Here is a 13783-nt window from a genome sequence, read left to right on the forward strand (position 1 = left end):
AAGTCCTACAGCGCAAACAATGGACGTTTCGATTCATTTCTGAGAATCGATTCTTTCGAACAGTTCATTTCAAAGAATAGCGATTCTTAACGGGAGTTCGCGAATCTAATAATGAACTAAATCGAATGTAACATTAAAAAAAAAAAATAGGGCTGCGATTAACCGAAATAAAACTAAAATCGTGATTATTAAAGCAAACGTATGAGACCATAACCGACATCTGAGAACTGTACATGCATATATCAATTTATATATATATATATATATATATATATATATATATATGAAATATTAACTTAAAATATAAGGGGATACTTACGTATAAAAGGCTGTCAAAAACGTTTTGAATGGTTCAGCCAAGTATTGTGAACTAGTTCAACCAATTCATTAAAAAGATGACCAAAATAATAATAATTTGTTCACGAATCAGACACACCAGTGACTTTTACCTTTCAAACTAAATCTAAATGTATATTTTTTCAGTGTTGAAAAACTAGACACAGCGCATGAAGAAATGACAGTGAAAGTGATAAAGGATTTTAGAGAACTTTTCAAATAAATTTGATGTGTATACATTTATTCATGTGTTCTTTTTTATATAGTACATAACTTGCATTAAAAGTTCATGAAGTAGAGCTGTTTTTAAATGTTCTTTTTAGGCATCATATTTACAGAATAACAGTGTTTTCATCAGTCAGTGTAGAGATTTTTTTTTTCTTTTCATAAATAGCCCATAAAATCCTTAAATTAATTAAAATATTCCACTGGGCCATAACATGTCAGTGTATGCAATACAAGAGGTAGAATATCAAGCTCTTTTCAGACTTGGTTTCAGTGCTTCAAAAAGTTGCAGAATGTGTGTGAGCGTAAGGGTCCGTGCATCAAAGTTATTTACATACAGAGTAATTGTATTAATGCATTATTTAGCAACATTGCTACCGATTCAAAGCCATTAGCTAGCATTCCAAAGCACTTCTAAACAATTGACAACTGCAATTACTCCTTTAGATGTACATCCATTTCCGAATACAACAAAGTAGATACACCAGAAGTCCATGGCTGTCTTTCCAATGTATTCCCAAAGTCAAATGGTCTAGAATATTGAAAAATTCTTGATCAGTTTGACAGTGTTCAGTCTCACTTCCAGTGAAAGTTCAGTTTTCATAGGTATCTTTCAAAATAAGGTCCCAACTTTCTTTAATAGTTCAAGTTTGACAAATATAACTGTACAAGTATGTTTATTGCCAGAGAATCATTTGTATTATAAAATCCTACATTCCCTCACACATTTCTTTGCATTCTAGCTTTGTCACAAGCATGTTTGTGTATCTGTGTGTGTTGGTGCATTTGGTGTTTTGTCAAAAAGAGAAAACAAGCCTTCTCAATACATGCAGAAACATTCTGTATGATAGTAGCACACAGACTGGGAAGCTAGACTCCACTATGAGAGACAGACAGATGCACAAGAAATTATCAAAGCTCTAAATGAATGATCTTAGTTGTTTAAAAAAAGAAGAAGAAAATGCCAATGAACCAAAAAATCATTGCTGCATCAACCTCAGCTGCTGTGACAATGTGAGGTTAAAGCCATATTACACATGTAAGATGATGTTTGGATATATTTAGCTATGCTAAGTGAGATGGGCGATTCGTGAAAAGCATTTAGTGGCTGGTTACAACATTTGAGTGTGTATGGTCATGCATTTTGCATGTGCATGTTTGCAAGGCCGTATTTTTGATGCTGCTCTGTTTGTTGTTAGGATGACAAAATGGTTTAAAAAGGTACATTTTTAGGCTGGTCTGCCACAGCGGTCAAAAAGGTCAACTGTTTTATGACAGAAATGTTAAATGACAGACAGTAATAAGCAATGATGCAAACTATTTGACTTTTTTTGTCCAATTTCGCAATTTTGAATTGAAAATATAGGCTGAATCATTTGCGTGATTCATGTAATTCATGACAATGTGATGCTGTTTTGTGTTTTTGACATATTAAGCATAAGAATATGTGCATATTTTAAAATAAATATTTTAAATATTTGTTCAAGACAAGGTTACGGCCATGTATGTTTGTATTTGCATGTCTGCATTGTAGTGAGCTGTGAAGATAAGACGCGGTGTCAGAGGTGGCTGCATTCTTTCCATATCCATGTAAACACAGTGAGCAAGAAAAAGAAGCACTAGATGGAACAAAAAATAAATGAAAAAACAAAATGGAATAGTGTTTGTCAGGCACAGAGAGCAGTGGATCTGAAGGGTTACATTGGGTGTAGTGTTCAGTCTTTTATTATAGTAAGAACAGCTAAAAACCTCATCAAGGCTACAAGGGTAGCTTCGCATAACCCCGTCTGCAAGACAAAGTCCTCATCTCAAACCTATTTCCCACCTGTTACTCTTTCCTCTAATTTTCTGAGCCCCCTCTCCCTAATCACGCAGTGATTTAATCCAGAATCTGTCTCCCATTTCAGAGGGCAGATTCTGAGTAAAGAGCCCCTGATGATCCGTGCGGCGTTGGGTGGAGCCTGCGCAGTGATGCGACTGATGTTGAGTTGAGGTCTCCGCAGCTACGCAAGTGGATTCCCCCAGCCCTTACAGGGTCATCATCATGGCGACGGGCGTTGTGACGACTGTCGCTATGGGAGTGGTAGTGTCCACGGCAATGGTGGTGGACATGCTGCTGCTGCCCTCTGTTGGCTGCCAGAGAGTTACGAAGCACCTTCATAGAAGCACACACATGTAGTGGGTTACTTTAGACATAAATTGTAGGCCTACAACATAAAATTCTAGCTGAACTAAATGATTTTATTTATGGTGTTGGCAATGTTTTACCTGCTCTAATGGCAGATTTCCCTCTCCTCCTGTCCTTCTTTTAGGACCCTGAGTACAGTTTCCAGCATGCTCAGTTGCAGGGGCCAAATTACGTTTGGATCTTTGCAAAAAACGTTGCACTAAAACTCTGGTGACCTGAAAGGAAAGGTGAAAATGATAATTGTGAACAATACAAATTTGAATTGAATTGAAATGTTTGTCTACTTGTTTATACATCTAACATTACAGTAATGGTAGAAATGAATGAGGCATTTATAAAGTGCTTTACTATGACTTCTGTACACCCAAAGAGCTTTACAAGGGGGTCTATAGGTGGAGAGGAGAGAGAGAGAGTGATAGAGCCAGTTCAGTGGATTATTAGGAAGCCAAGATTGATAAGGGCCAATGGAGGGAATTTGGCCAGGACACCGGGGTTACATCCCTACTTTTTTACGAGAAGTACCATTGGTTTTTTAATTACCACAGAGTGTAGTCAAAGAGTATAGATATAGAAAGACGGTTCACTTCTATTAGTTATGAATGGGAGAAACTGCAACGCATAATATGGTGGAATACGTCCCGCCTTCTAAGTAAAAGAGCCAGTCGCTGATTGATTGCGTCACTGTAGCTTTAATAAGCTTCTTTAATGCTATTTTAGCATAAGAAACAACATTTATGGGACGATTCATGTCAGATTTTGTTACTGATTTGAAATATGTAATTTCACTGAAAGTTCGCCAAGCAGTTTTTGAGATTTCAGGATTCCCCCATTAAAATAGATAGGACTTAGTCTTGGATGCCTGAAAAAGCTGCCCGGAGGCGTTGCAAATATGGCTGCGAGTGAACAGACTTTCCTTGAAAGGGACTTTGGAGTAGTTTAACATTTTAACTCGGTTTAATGTCTTATCCGAAGGACAGTGCTTGTTACAGTACTGTGTCCCCATCACTATACTTGGGCGTTAGGACCCACACAGACCACAGGGTGAGCACCCCCTTCTGGCCTCACTAACACCTCTTCTAGCAGCGAACTAGTTTCCCCAGGAGGTCTCCCATCCAGGTACTGACCAGGCTCAACCCTGCTTAGTTTCAGTGGGCAACCAGTCTTGGGCTACAGGGTGATATGGCTGTGAGGGATCAGCATATTTCAGGATCTAACCTTGAGGTCTCCAAGTGAGCGTGCACAGTCTTTGGGTAAACGCAGCGAGGTGGCTGGAACCTGTTTTGAGGGCAACCGGCTACTTACAGCCTTAATGCTGCCCTTTCTGGGAAGGGAAGCAGGAAGTGCCAGAGAGGAGCGAGGCAACAAACCAGCTCCAGACGATACCCCTGGGTGACAAAAATAAACCAAAGAAAATGTAAACAGAGAGATAGAGAGATATTATATTATTATTATATATATATTATATATTTCTACCTTTGCAACAGGGTTATTTTAGTATTACTTATATATACTATTATAGTATTTATTAATGATTTAATGTAAATGATCAGTTTTCAGTTTTCATTTTTAATTTTAGTTCAAGTTTCAGTAATTTTGTTATGTAATAGTCATTTTTATTCATTTTAAAAAAAAATATATTTCTTTTTAATAGTGCTGTCAACATTAACGCGTTAAAGCATGCGATTAATTTTTTTCCAGTTTAACGCATTAAAAATATTAACGCAATTAATGCAGCATCCATTTTTTTCTGTCATCCTTTAGCTAGCATTACAATATATGATCACGCTCTTATTCATGCAAATGATTTTAAACCATTTAAGCGCACCAAAAGAGAAAAAGAGAACGCACTGTCTGAGAATAATCACGCTTGAACAATAACACGCACAATAATGCCAAAAACATGTTTTGTCGAGTATCCTCATAAGAGCAGCCTTGAATGAGTTAAATAAAGTCTTAAAATGAAAGTAAAGAGCTGTGAGAAAGTGGGACGTGTGCGAGATCTGCGTCATGTGCAGCAGCGGCAGCTCTTAAAGTGACAGCAACCACTAATGCTGTCTGTCATTGAAGATAATGAAAGAACAAAGGTAACAGAGAAAATTACTCACTGCTCTTGACTAAAGAACTTCTGTAGCTTTAATAATGATTATCTATCTTTAATTTAGGCTATAAATTATGCAGTGCAGGTAACTTTATTCAATTTCTGTATTATCTGTTAGACAGGTAGGAAAGGCACAGGTAAATATGACATTTATTATGGGTTTATGTGAGGCTTGTTCTAAGTTTACTTAAATTAAAAGCCTAATACATGTACAAAATGATATAGCTTTCTTTCAATTACACTGTAATGCTGAATGGCTATAATTCATGTTTAAAATTGGGGAAAAAATTTATTTCATGGAGACATCAATAACTGTAGGCTATTAGTATCAGTGATACTGGCCTTTATTCATAAAAAGATGCCATTAAACAAGTATTTAAAATATACTGTTCCCATATTGTTTCTTTATGTTGTTTTAATTTGGAGATTAACTGTGAAATTATTACATTATAAAATATATTAAAAACGTATAAAAACTTAAGTGTTTTTAATTGCGATTAATCGTGATTAATCACAGAAAAAATTTGTGATTAATCGAGTTCATTTTTTTTATCGATTGACAGCACTAATTTTTAATTTTATATTTATTTCAGTTAGTTGCCAAGGTAACGTTTCTAATTTTCGTTTAGTTTTTTTAAGTTTAGGTTTTTCGTCTAAACATTTCATATAATTATTTACCACCTAACATCTATATTTTTTATAGTTTTAGTTAACAATAACTAAGTAACTTTCTGTACATATCACATGAGAAATGAACTCCTTTGCCTGGGATGGAGGTTTGCTGGCAAGTCTAATATAGTTTTTATCTGCTCCATCCTTAAATCTGACTTTTTGCCATACCAGCATTACAGCTTTGAAATGACTGAATTGATCAGGGATCTTGTTAAAAATAAAAATAAAAAACAGATGCATCTTTGTAACATTGGGTTTCTTCAGAAGGATATGCAGTTTAGCAGGTGATTCACACAGCCAAACACAACACAAAGTTTGACAGACCACATTCTTTTGTTATCACTATTTAGGAATGATCGCATTTATCCAACTTCCTCCTGTTTACATTTAGTTCTAGTTCATTATTAGCTGTGGTTTCTAATTAGTTCCCACCTGTTCCCTGTTCCGTTAATGATCTTCCTCTGTGTATATAAGCCCTCTGTTTCTTCTGTTCATTGTCTTGAATAATGTTTATGGTGGTTGTGTTTTTCTCTGAGTGTTTATTAAAGTTTAACTGTATTAATAATCATAATCCTGCATCACACATCTCTTCTTTGTGTTTACCACACTCTGCACCTGTGACAATTACCTCATTGTGACTGAGTGAGTCATGTTACTAAACAACAATAGCTGCTGCTCAAGTGTAAATGCAGGTGGTCATGCATTCATTTTATTTGAGGATTTCACAAGAAACTCAATAAATGGTCTTTTTGAAATGGGAAGCAAGTGATGAGTTTTGAAACTTGAAATGAACTTGAAAAAATGTTATTTCTCATTATATGACCCCTTTAAATTTACTAGGGATAGTTACATGTTTACAATATACATGTATTATGTGTTACCAGGGTTATTATCATTAACTGAAACTATTTTAAACTTTTTTTCTTTCTTTTTTAAATTGTTAATTGAAATAAAGCTAAAATAAAATATAAATATTAGATATACATTTTAATAAGTTTAAGATGAAGCACTAAAATTACTAACTGGAAATAAATAAAACCTAAAAATAAACTAAAACTAAAGCTGAAAAACAAAATTAAATACATAAAACTAATTAGAAAAATGAAAACTGAAAATGTAAAAATAAAAGCTAATTCAAAATATTATATAAATAAAACTAAAATAACACTGTATGTTACTCTTAATCATAATAACTGTATATAATAAACATCTCTGTGACCTGAGAGAGCTAAACTCTTACCTGTTTCAGATGAGGTCTGCGATCCCCCCTCACTGACTCCTTTACTGCGTCCTGAGAGACTGAAATCACCTGAGGACAGAAGAGCAAATGCAAAAACACACGTGACGTCAAACACATTACAAGTAATGTGCATTAAGTAATCAGATTACTTTTTAATGTAACAAGTACTTCATAAATTTACACATTAATATTTGAGTTACTTTTTAAAAAAGTATAGTTTTGTAAAAAAAAAAAAAAAAAAGTTTTTAAAAAAGGCGGGAACAGACAAAATTTAAGTTTTCACATTAATCCCAGGAAATGCAGTCTGTTACATATGTTTATACCTGTGTCAGTTGAAGAGCTAAGCCCTGGTTCACTGTGTGACCTCACAAGGGGTAAGAACCCATCGCTGTCTTTCCGATCACGTCCAATTTGCTCACGTAAACATGGCCTCAGAAGGAGCGGTCCGGGCGTGTGGTCCGTGCGGTCTTGAGCAGGACCTGACAGGGCTGTGGTAGGGGGGTTGCTAAATGCGGATGAGGAGTCCCGACGGGAGGGCGGGCAGGGCCGAACTCGGATTTCCGGGATAAATGAATGCTGAGATCCCGCTAAGAATTCCAACTGAGAGCAGCTACTAGCCAACAAAGCTTGACGCCTCAGCAATGGAGACCTATGGAGAAAATAATGAAGGAAATTTACACCTGAGAAGGGATTTTATTTAACGACTTTTTAATGATTTAACTCCCACCTGTAGGTAGAGGTGTTGTATGTGCTCGGGGAGGAGCAGGAGTTCGATCTCTCGCCTCTGAAACAATGCCTGCCGGAAGGAGCGACCACCATACCCTCAGGATGCTGTGCGGAACGGAAGCTGGCGTATTCTCCCTCCTCCCCTCCCTCGCTGTCCCCCCGTGGTCGCGCCCGCACACCGACACCCACTTCCATGAGGCAGGAGTCCTCGGACGGGGAGCTGTCATCTGGAATATCCACAATCTCAGACATCAACAGAGAGCCACTGTCCATTGACACTGAGAGAGAGAATATACAAAATGTACACATATACACATGGATTCAATCATTCAATAGTATCCATACGCACTCAGGCACACCCATGTTGTAGGATGTTACATAAAAGATGGGATGTCTTGACAAAATCTGAACATAAGTGATCACAGAAGACACATTTGAAATGAATGTCACTAAAAACGCATCTTAACACCAGGTGGAAACAGTCTTCAGTGGAAACTGAAGACTCACCTTCACCACTGAAATTCGTGGATGTTCCTCTCTCTCCAGACAGCTCACCAGCTTGAGTGTCAAACACTGTGGCCTATGGATAGTGAGAGTGTCATCATGACCACAGTATTACAAAATAATGATGATTTGATAATGATTACAAAGCATGATAAAATATTCAAAAGTTTGGGGTCAGTACGATTTTTTTTTTAAAGAAATTAATACTTTTTTTCAACAAGGATGCGTTACATGAAAAGAATTTGATACACTAATATAGCGCTTTTATGAATAAAACACGTAGTCAATTTATAATTGAAAGGATTGTTATTGCCACCTCCATAGACACCGGTGTGCATTATACAAACTATTAATGTATTGTTTTGCTAGTACTTATGTGAATTTAAATGTCTGAAACCTAAAATAAACAATATGTGGTTAAAAACACTGAATAGTTGTGATATATAACAAGCGCTGAGCGCATCTGTCTTCGACTCAGCGCCAGCCAAAGCGAGAAAGCACGTTTGAATTTAGCAGTCGATCACATGATGCAATGAACGTTCTAATCGCACCAGTGTCATCGTACACTCCAGGAACCAGCCTAGACTGATCACACTGGTGTGATTGTATGTGTCAAAGGGTTACATTTTAATAATATTGCACAATATTACAATTTTTTTACAGTATTTTTGATCAAATAAATGCAGCCTTTTTGAGCATTGAGCAGACTTCTTTCAAAAATAAAAAAAAATAAAAATTACCTGACTAGGAGCCCTTTGACCCATCACTGCCTCATAAGGAGGAGGACAGTCAGTTGGGTACAGAGGCACGGGACTCTCCATTGATCCATTATATGTGACACTGCAGGTACACAGAAAAATGAGGCATGAGAAAAAGAAATTAAAAAAAGAAAAGGCAAGAAACAGAAAAAGTGTAGTTACAATGGACAGATGCCTAAAGGAATGAAAAAAGATTGAGAAACTGCAAAAATATTTTCAGAGGGACAAAAAAAAACATTTAACTGAACACTGAGAACATTTTAACTGAACATCTCTAGTATGTAAACTTCAATACTAAACATACTAAATACTATTTTAGAAAAATGTTTAAAGATGCTTTCCTAAAAGATAATGGCAGTGAACGGGACCAACGAGTATGAAGCTCAAGAAAGCGCATCCACCCATCATCATCGCTTTTTTCGTAACTTGAAAACAGAAGGCGGTCTGGCGGAAGCTAGATATTTTACTTTATAACTTGTTAAATATGGAGTACGTTTATGATGCATGTATGCACTTTCTTGAGCTCGTTGGTCCCATTCACTGCCATTACAAAGCTTGGATGCATCAGGATATTTATTAATATAACTCAGATTGTGTTCATCAGACAGAAGAAAGTCACCTAGAATTACTTGAAGGTGAGTAAAGCTTGGGGTAATGTTCATTTTAAAGTGAACTAAAATGATGGAAAAACAAATGTGTTTGTGTTTTCACCTCTGTGCATCAGTCTCGGAGCTGCAGGTGTATTCAGGAGGGTAGTAAGGTGGCGGGGGAATTGGCGGAACAAACTCCTCAAAGTCCATCATGTTACTGAGAAATGCATCCTGAGGAGTGGTGCATTCTGGGTTTACTGAACGGGAGCGATGAGGAGCCAGCTATAACAAATAAAGTTGAATGAGAGAAACATATTACATTGAAACATTTGATAGAAAAATACTACTAGTAAACCTGTTTTTAGTGTAAAGATTTAGTGCATTTTGTCTCACTAGATGCAGCAGGTCCAGAGAGAAGATATGAATGCTGCAGGTGACCGTGGAAAGAGTGCAGATAATGGTGGAGAGAATACTGAGACCACAGGCACTGAACAGCAAATCCTGCACACACGTATAATATCATGGTTAAATTCAAACTTATTCAGGCACCTCAGCTATTTGCATAAAGTTAAAGGATGCCCATAAGAACAAAAAAGGTCCAGTATGCAAATTTTGGCCATCTCAAGATGCAGTCACACTTTCTGTTATGTGGCAAATTTTCGCAGGCAAAAATCCACACAATCAAAAATGTTGTGCGAGGGCGAAATATTTCCCCACGCAGATTTTGCATTGGGTTGGTCAACCAAATTCGCTGCAGAAGGCTGCTTGGTTTGAAAGTGACTACTATGTGAGCACCTTAAACAGTTGAGTCATGAAACTGCAAGTTACTCAGAGAGGAACACTGGGTCTTTTCACTTACCGTGCATATGCACAAATTTGTGTGCGAAATGTGCGTACAAACGTTTTTACGAACAAATCATGACACTTCAATGCCTTTTGTACTAAAATTTATTCTAAATTTACGTGAAAAAAACAACTGAAACCATGCATACGCTAAAATATCATACTCTGGGTTACTTCTGAAACTTTAAACGTAGATGAGTAATCATAAATATATTTTTGTGTCGTGAGAGCGCGTCAGATGTTTGCTGAAAAAAAGGTTGCGCAGAAATGGTTTGGGTGTGTTTTATGCAAATTACTAACCTTCAGTCGTTCATGTAGAATAATCCAAATTCATAAACTTTACAAGTTTATGAACAATATGCTATTTACACTAGGTGAAAATAGCGATAGATTCTATTTACACCATGCAAGTGTAAGTAACAGTTCTTTGCAGTAAGAGTAAATAGTAATTAGATGCTATCTATACTTTATATTGGAAGATACTATTTGCACCTCAGTATTTTTGTACATTAATAGGATGCAATAATATCATAGAGTGTAAATGATTATATTTATTAAAATTATTAAATGGATGCTGCCTTATTAGGAGAATAAAACCCCTCCCTACACCTTCCCCTAACCCTACCCAATAAACACTTTTAATATTATTAAACACTCATTCGCAGTTTATTTCCACTTTTAGATCATCTTCATTTTTATTGAAAATAAATGCGAACCCGGGTCGATCGCGTTAAAAGCTAGGTCTGCAAGCCTACTGGCTACTGCTGCGCCACTTAAGACATTGCATAAATTGCGTAGTGCACTTTTAACTCGGGGGTCTCATTTCGTATTTTATTGATTTTAAAAAATATATATATTTTTAAAAAGTCACTGAATCTTTGCCCTGACATAACATAACTTTCCTTTGATAACTTTTCATTTGACTTGAAATGAAAAATTTGCAAAACTTGTTTACAATCTGTAAAAACACACCTTGAGCTGGTGACGCACAGCGTGACAATCTGAATGTTGGTAGAGCACTAGCGTCTCATCTTCTGTTGGAGAGCATGTCTGCTTTGGGTCACAGCAAAGACACAGGCGATTCTCCATCTGGAACAAACACACAGATATTATTTGACGAGACGAGAAGAGAAGAGAAGAGAAGAGAAGAGAAGAGAAGAGAAGAGAAGAGAAGAGAAGAGAGAGAAGAGAAGAGAAGAGAAGAGAAGAGAAGAGAAGAGAAGAGAAGAGAAGAGAAGAGAAGAGAAGAGAAGAGAGTACCTGACAGGTAACATAAGATTTGACCATCTGTGCATTCTGACATGAGAGCATGGAACCAGCCAGACTGAGAATCACACACACTGCAGACAGCAGCATGAACAGCGACACCTGAACAAAACAAAAACAGCATCACTGCAAAAACTAAGAGGAACAGACAAACACACACACTCAGATGCCACTCATCGTGTCAAAATGACAAAGGTACATACGACAAGAGTGAAGGGCCTCCTCCATGATATCACACCCACTACTCCTGATGCCACAACCTGAAGAAGAAGAAAAAGACATGTTCAAGGGATATATTTTCTGTTCCTCACACAAATCTTTATTAGAGGGCTTCAGCAGACTTGGATCACAGATCAAAAGTCATATGGAGCACTTGTATGTTTTATGAGCACTCTGTAGTTTTTTTTTCTTCTTTCTTTTTTCATTTTGGAGCTCAACAGCACCACACCTCACTTTCATTATATTGAAGAGTTGCTGGTATATATTGTTTAAAAAAATCTATAGAAAATAATGACAAAATTTTAAAAATTTTGGGGTAATGTTTTTTGGTTAAACTTTTTTTTTTAATGTTTTAAAATAAATAAATAAAAATTAGATACATAGATAGATAGATAGATAGACGGACGGACGGACGGATGGATGGATGCTGTAACTGGTCACATTTAAAGGGATAGTTCACCCTAAAAATGAAAATTCTGTTATCATTTACTCACCGTTATGTTGTTCCAAACACCAAAATTTTGAGAAAAACAATATTTTGAGATATTTTGTAATTTTGTCTACAAAATGAAAACTTTTTGGTTACCAACTTACATTAAAATATCTTATTTTGTGTTTCACATGAGAAAGAAAGTCATACTGGGTTCGAATGTCATGACAGCGAGTAAACAATGACAGAAGTTTTTCCTTTGTTTATTATTTATTTATGTATTTATTTATTATGTATTTATTACAATTTATTTAAATGGCCCTGTGGTACGACTATTTCTTTAAGTACAAATATTCCATATAGTTTCTCATTATAATAAGAAGTCTGCATATACTGCACGCATAATCATTTTTATAATAATAAAACATTAAATATAGCACATTAAATATAGCATGATCCACTGCAGCATACTGCTGACACGTCATGCCAATGTTAATATATTCAAAGAAACTTACGAAGAAGCCAGCCCAGAAAGGACAGGACTGTCTGACACGGGGTGATGAGGTGAAGGCTAGGCTTGTGAAGCTGAAGGCCAGCACCATGGCCCCAAGCGCAAGGTGACACAAGCCCAGGTACAGCAGCAGGCGCGCACTGGTCCTCCCAGACATTCCTCTGCGACTACCAGACAAAGCTCGAGACCCTGACATCGAGGCCACGCTACTGGAGTCCGATGGTGAGGGCATGATGGCTACTGAAATACCTCTTAAATTATGGGGCTATGTAACAGTTCAAAAGATATGGGATGTGAAGATACTCCTTTAAATATGCAGTTATGGTCTATAATATAGGCCTAACATTAATTTCACAGCTGTTAAAACTGAACTTGACACTCTTATGTTGTGTCAACATTTATTCTTGACGTCGTACAACTGCATTCTCCAATATCCTTTGATCTCGCTCGCTCCATCGCCCACCTGCCGTGTCTCTCTCCCCATCCCCGCGGCATTGCGGTACCCAGAGCCTTTAGCAGGCCGAGTGGCTGCCGCATCCGCCTTTGGCCTTCTGGCTACTCCGCGGAGGAGAATGCGCGGAGCAGGACTAAAGAAACAATCCCAGTCCAGCTCACATCGAAGTGTATCTTCCCCGGGTTTCCACTAGAGAGCCTCACAGCCCCCGCCTGAGCTCGGAAAAGACGTCTCATGAAGCAAAACAGTATGAGGAGAGAAAAGGGAACAATCAACAGAAAAAGGAAATGAAAGCAGCCTCGCTCACTCCCTATGTTGTGCCCATGATGCATCCGTTTGTTTTGAATAATAATTATAAAGCCATGGTGTTCCCTTTGAGGGAGTTTTATCCTAGATCCAGTCTCCCCCTTTTCCTCCCGCAGTCACGAGGACTCCCGTCCCGTCCGTATCCCGGACATGAGCATCACTACGTAATCGCGCCAGACTTTAAGTGTCTTAGCTTACGTGTGTTATTCACACACACAATATCTTTACGTCGCGTAAACGATATCCGACGCCATTTCAGCGTGACTCGGTTTTAGAAAGATAAAATAGGCAGCGCATTGTGGTAGCACGTGTCCGTAATATTTGTTCAATGCGGCACCGCATTCACCCAGCGCGAGGTGCTGATGCTGCACTGAATGGGCGGTTGCTTGGCAACCTACTTCGACAGTCGCAACGGTT

The 13783-nt window shown here is 37.4% G+C and overlaps 1 protein-coding gene across 3 annotated transcripts; it reads right to left on the bottom strand.

Moving 5' to 3' along the window:
• Nucleotides 1-732: 732 nt before the first annotated feature.
• Nucleotides 733-13759, bottom strand: fam189b (family with sequence similarity 189 member B). 3 transcript variants are annotated; one of them, XM_051866748.1, is made up of 14 exons: nt 12611-13759; nt 11650-11706; nt 11441-11548; nt 11153-11269; nt 9731-9838; nt 9459-9619; nt 8730-8829; nt 7993-8065; nt 7487-7763; nt 7083-7408; nt 6760-6828; nt 4052-4134; nt 2830-2964; nt 733-2716 (listed from the first exon to the last, which is right to left on the bottom strand). In XM_051866748.1, exons 1-14 carry the CDS (start codon nt 12836-12838, stop codon nt 2465-2467), a joined length of 2094 nt encoding a protein of 697 aa, XP_051722708.1. In that variant the 5' UTR covers nt 12839-13759; the 3' UTR covers nt 733-2464. The 3 variants fall into 3 exon arrangements, with proteins under 3 accessions (XP_051722708.1, XP_051722707.1, XP_051722706.1); XM_051866747.1 differs by having other exon boundaries at nt 3965-4134; nt 7487-7712; nt 12611-13758; XM_051866746.1 differs by having other exon boundaries at nt 3965-4134; nt 12611-13758.
• Between the last annotated feature and the right edge of the window lie 24 nt (nt 13760-13783).

Source organism: Ctenopharyngodon idella, chromosome 16 (assembly GCF_019924925.1).
Source record: "Ctenopharyngodon idella isolate HZGC_01 chromosome 16, HZGC01, whole genome shotgun sequence".
Lineage (NCBI taxonomy): Eukaryota > Metazoa > Chordata > Actinopteri > Cypriniformes > Xenocyprididae > Ctenopharyngodon > Ctenopharyngodon idella.

Bases quoted from the DNA above. Each gene is read 5' to 3' on its own strand.
- fam189b (XM_051866746.1), bottom strand. From the start codon at position 12,838: ATGCCCTCACCATCGGACTCCAGTAGCGTGGCCTCGATGTCAGGGTCT. The intron at 11,270-11,440 runs GTACTCTCTTCT...TGTTTGTTCCAG, and splicing joins AATCTTATGTTACCTGTCAG to ATGGAGAATCGCCTGTGTCT. The intron at 9,620-9,730 runs GTGAGACAAAAT...TATTTGTTATAG, and splicing joins CTCTGGACCTGCTGCATCTA to CTGGCTCCTCATCGCTCCCG.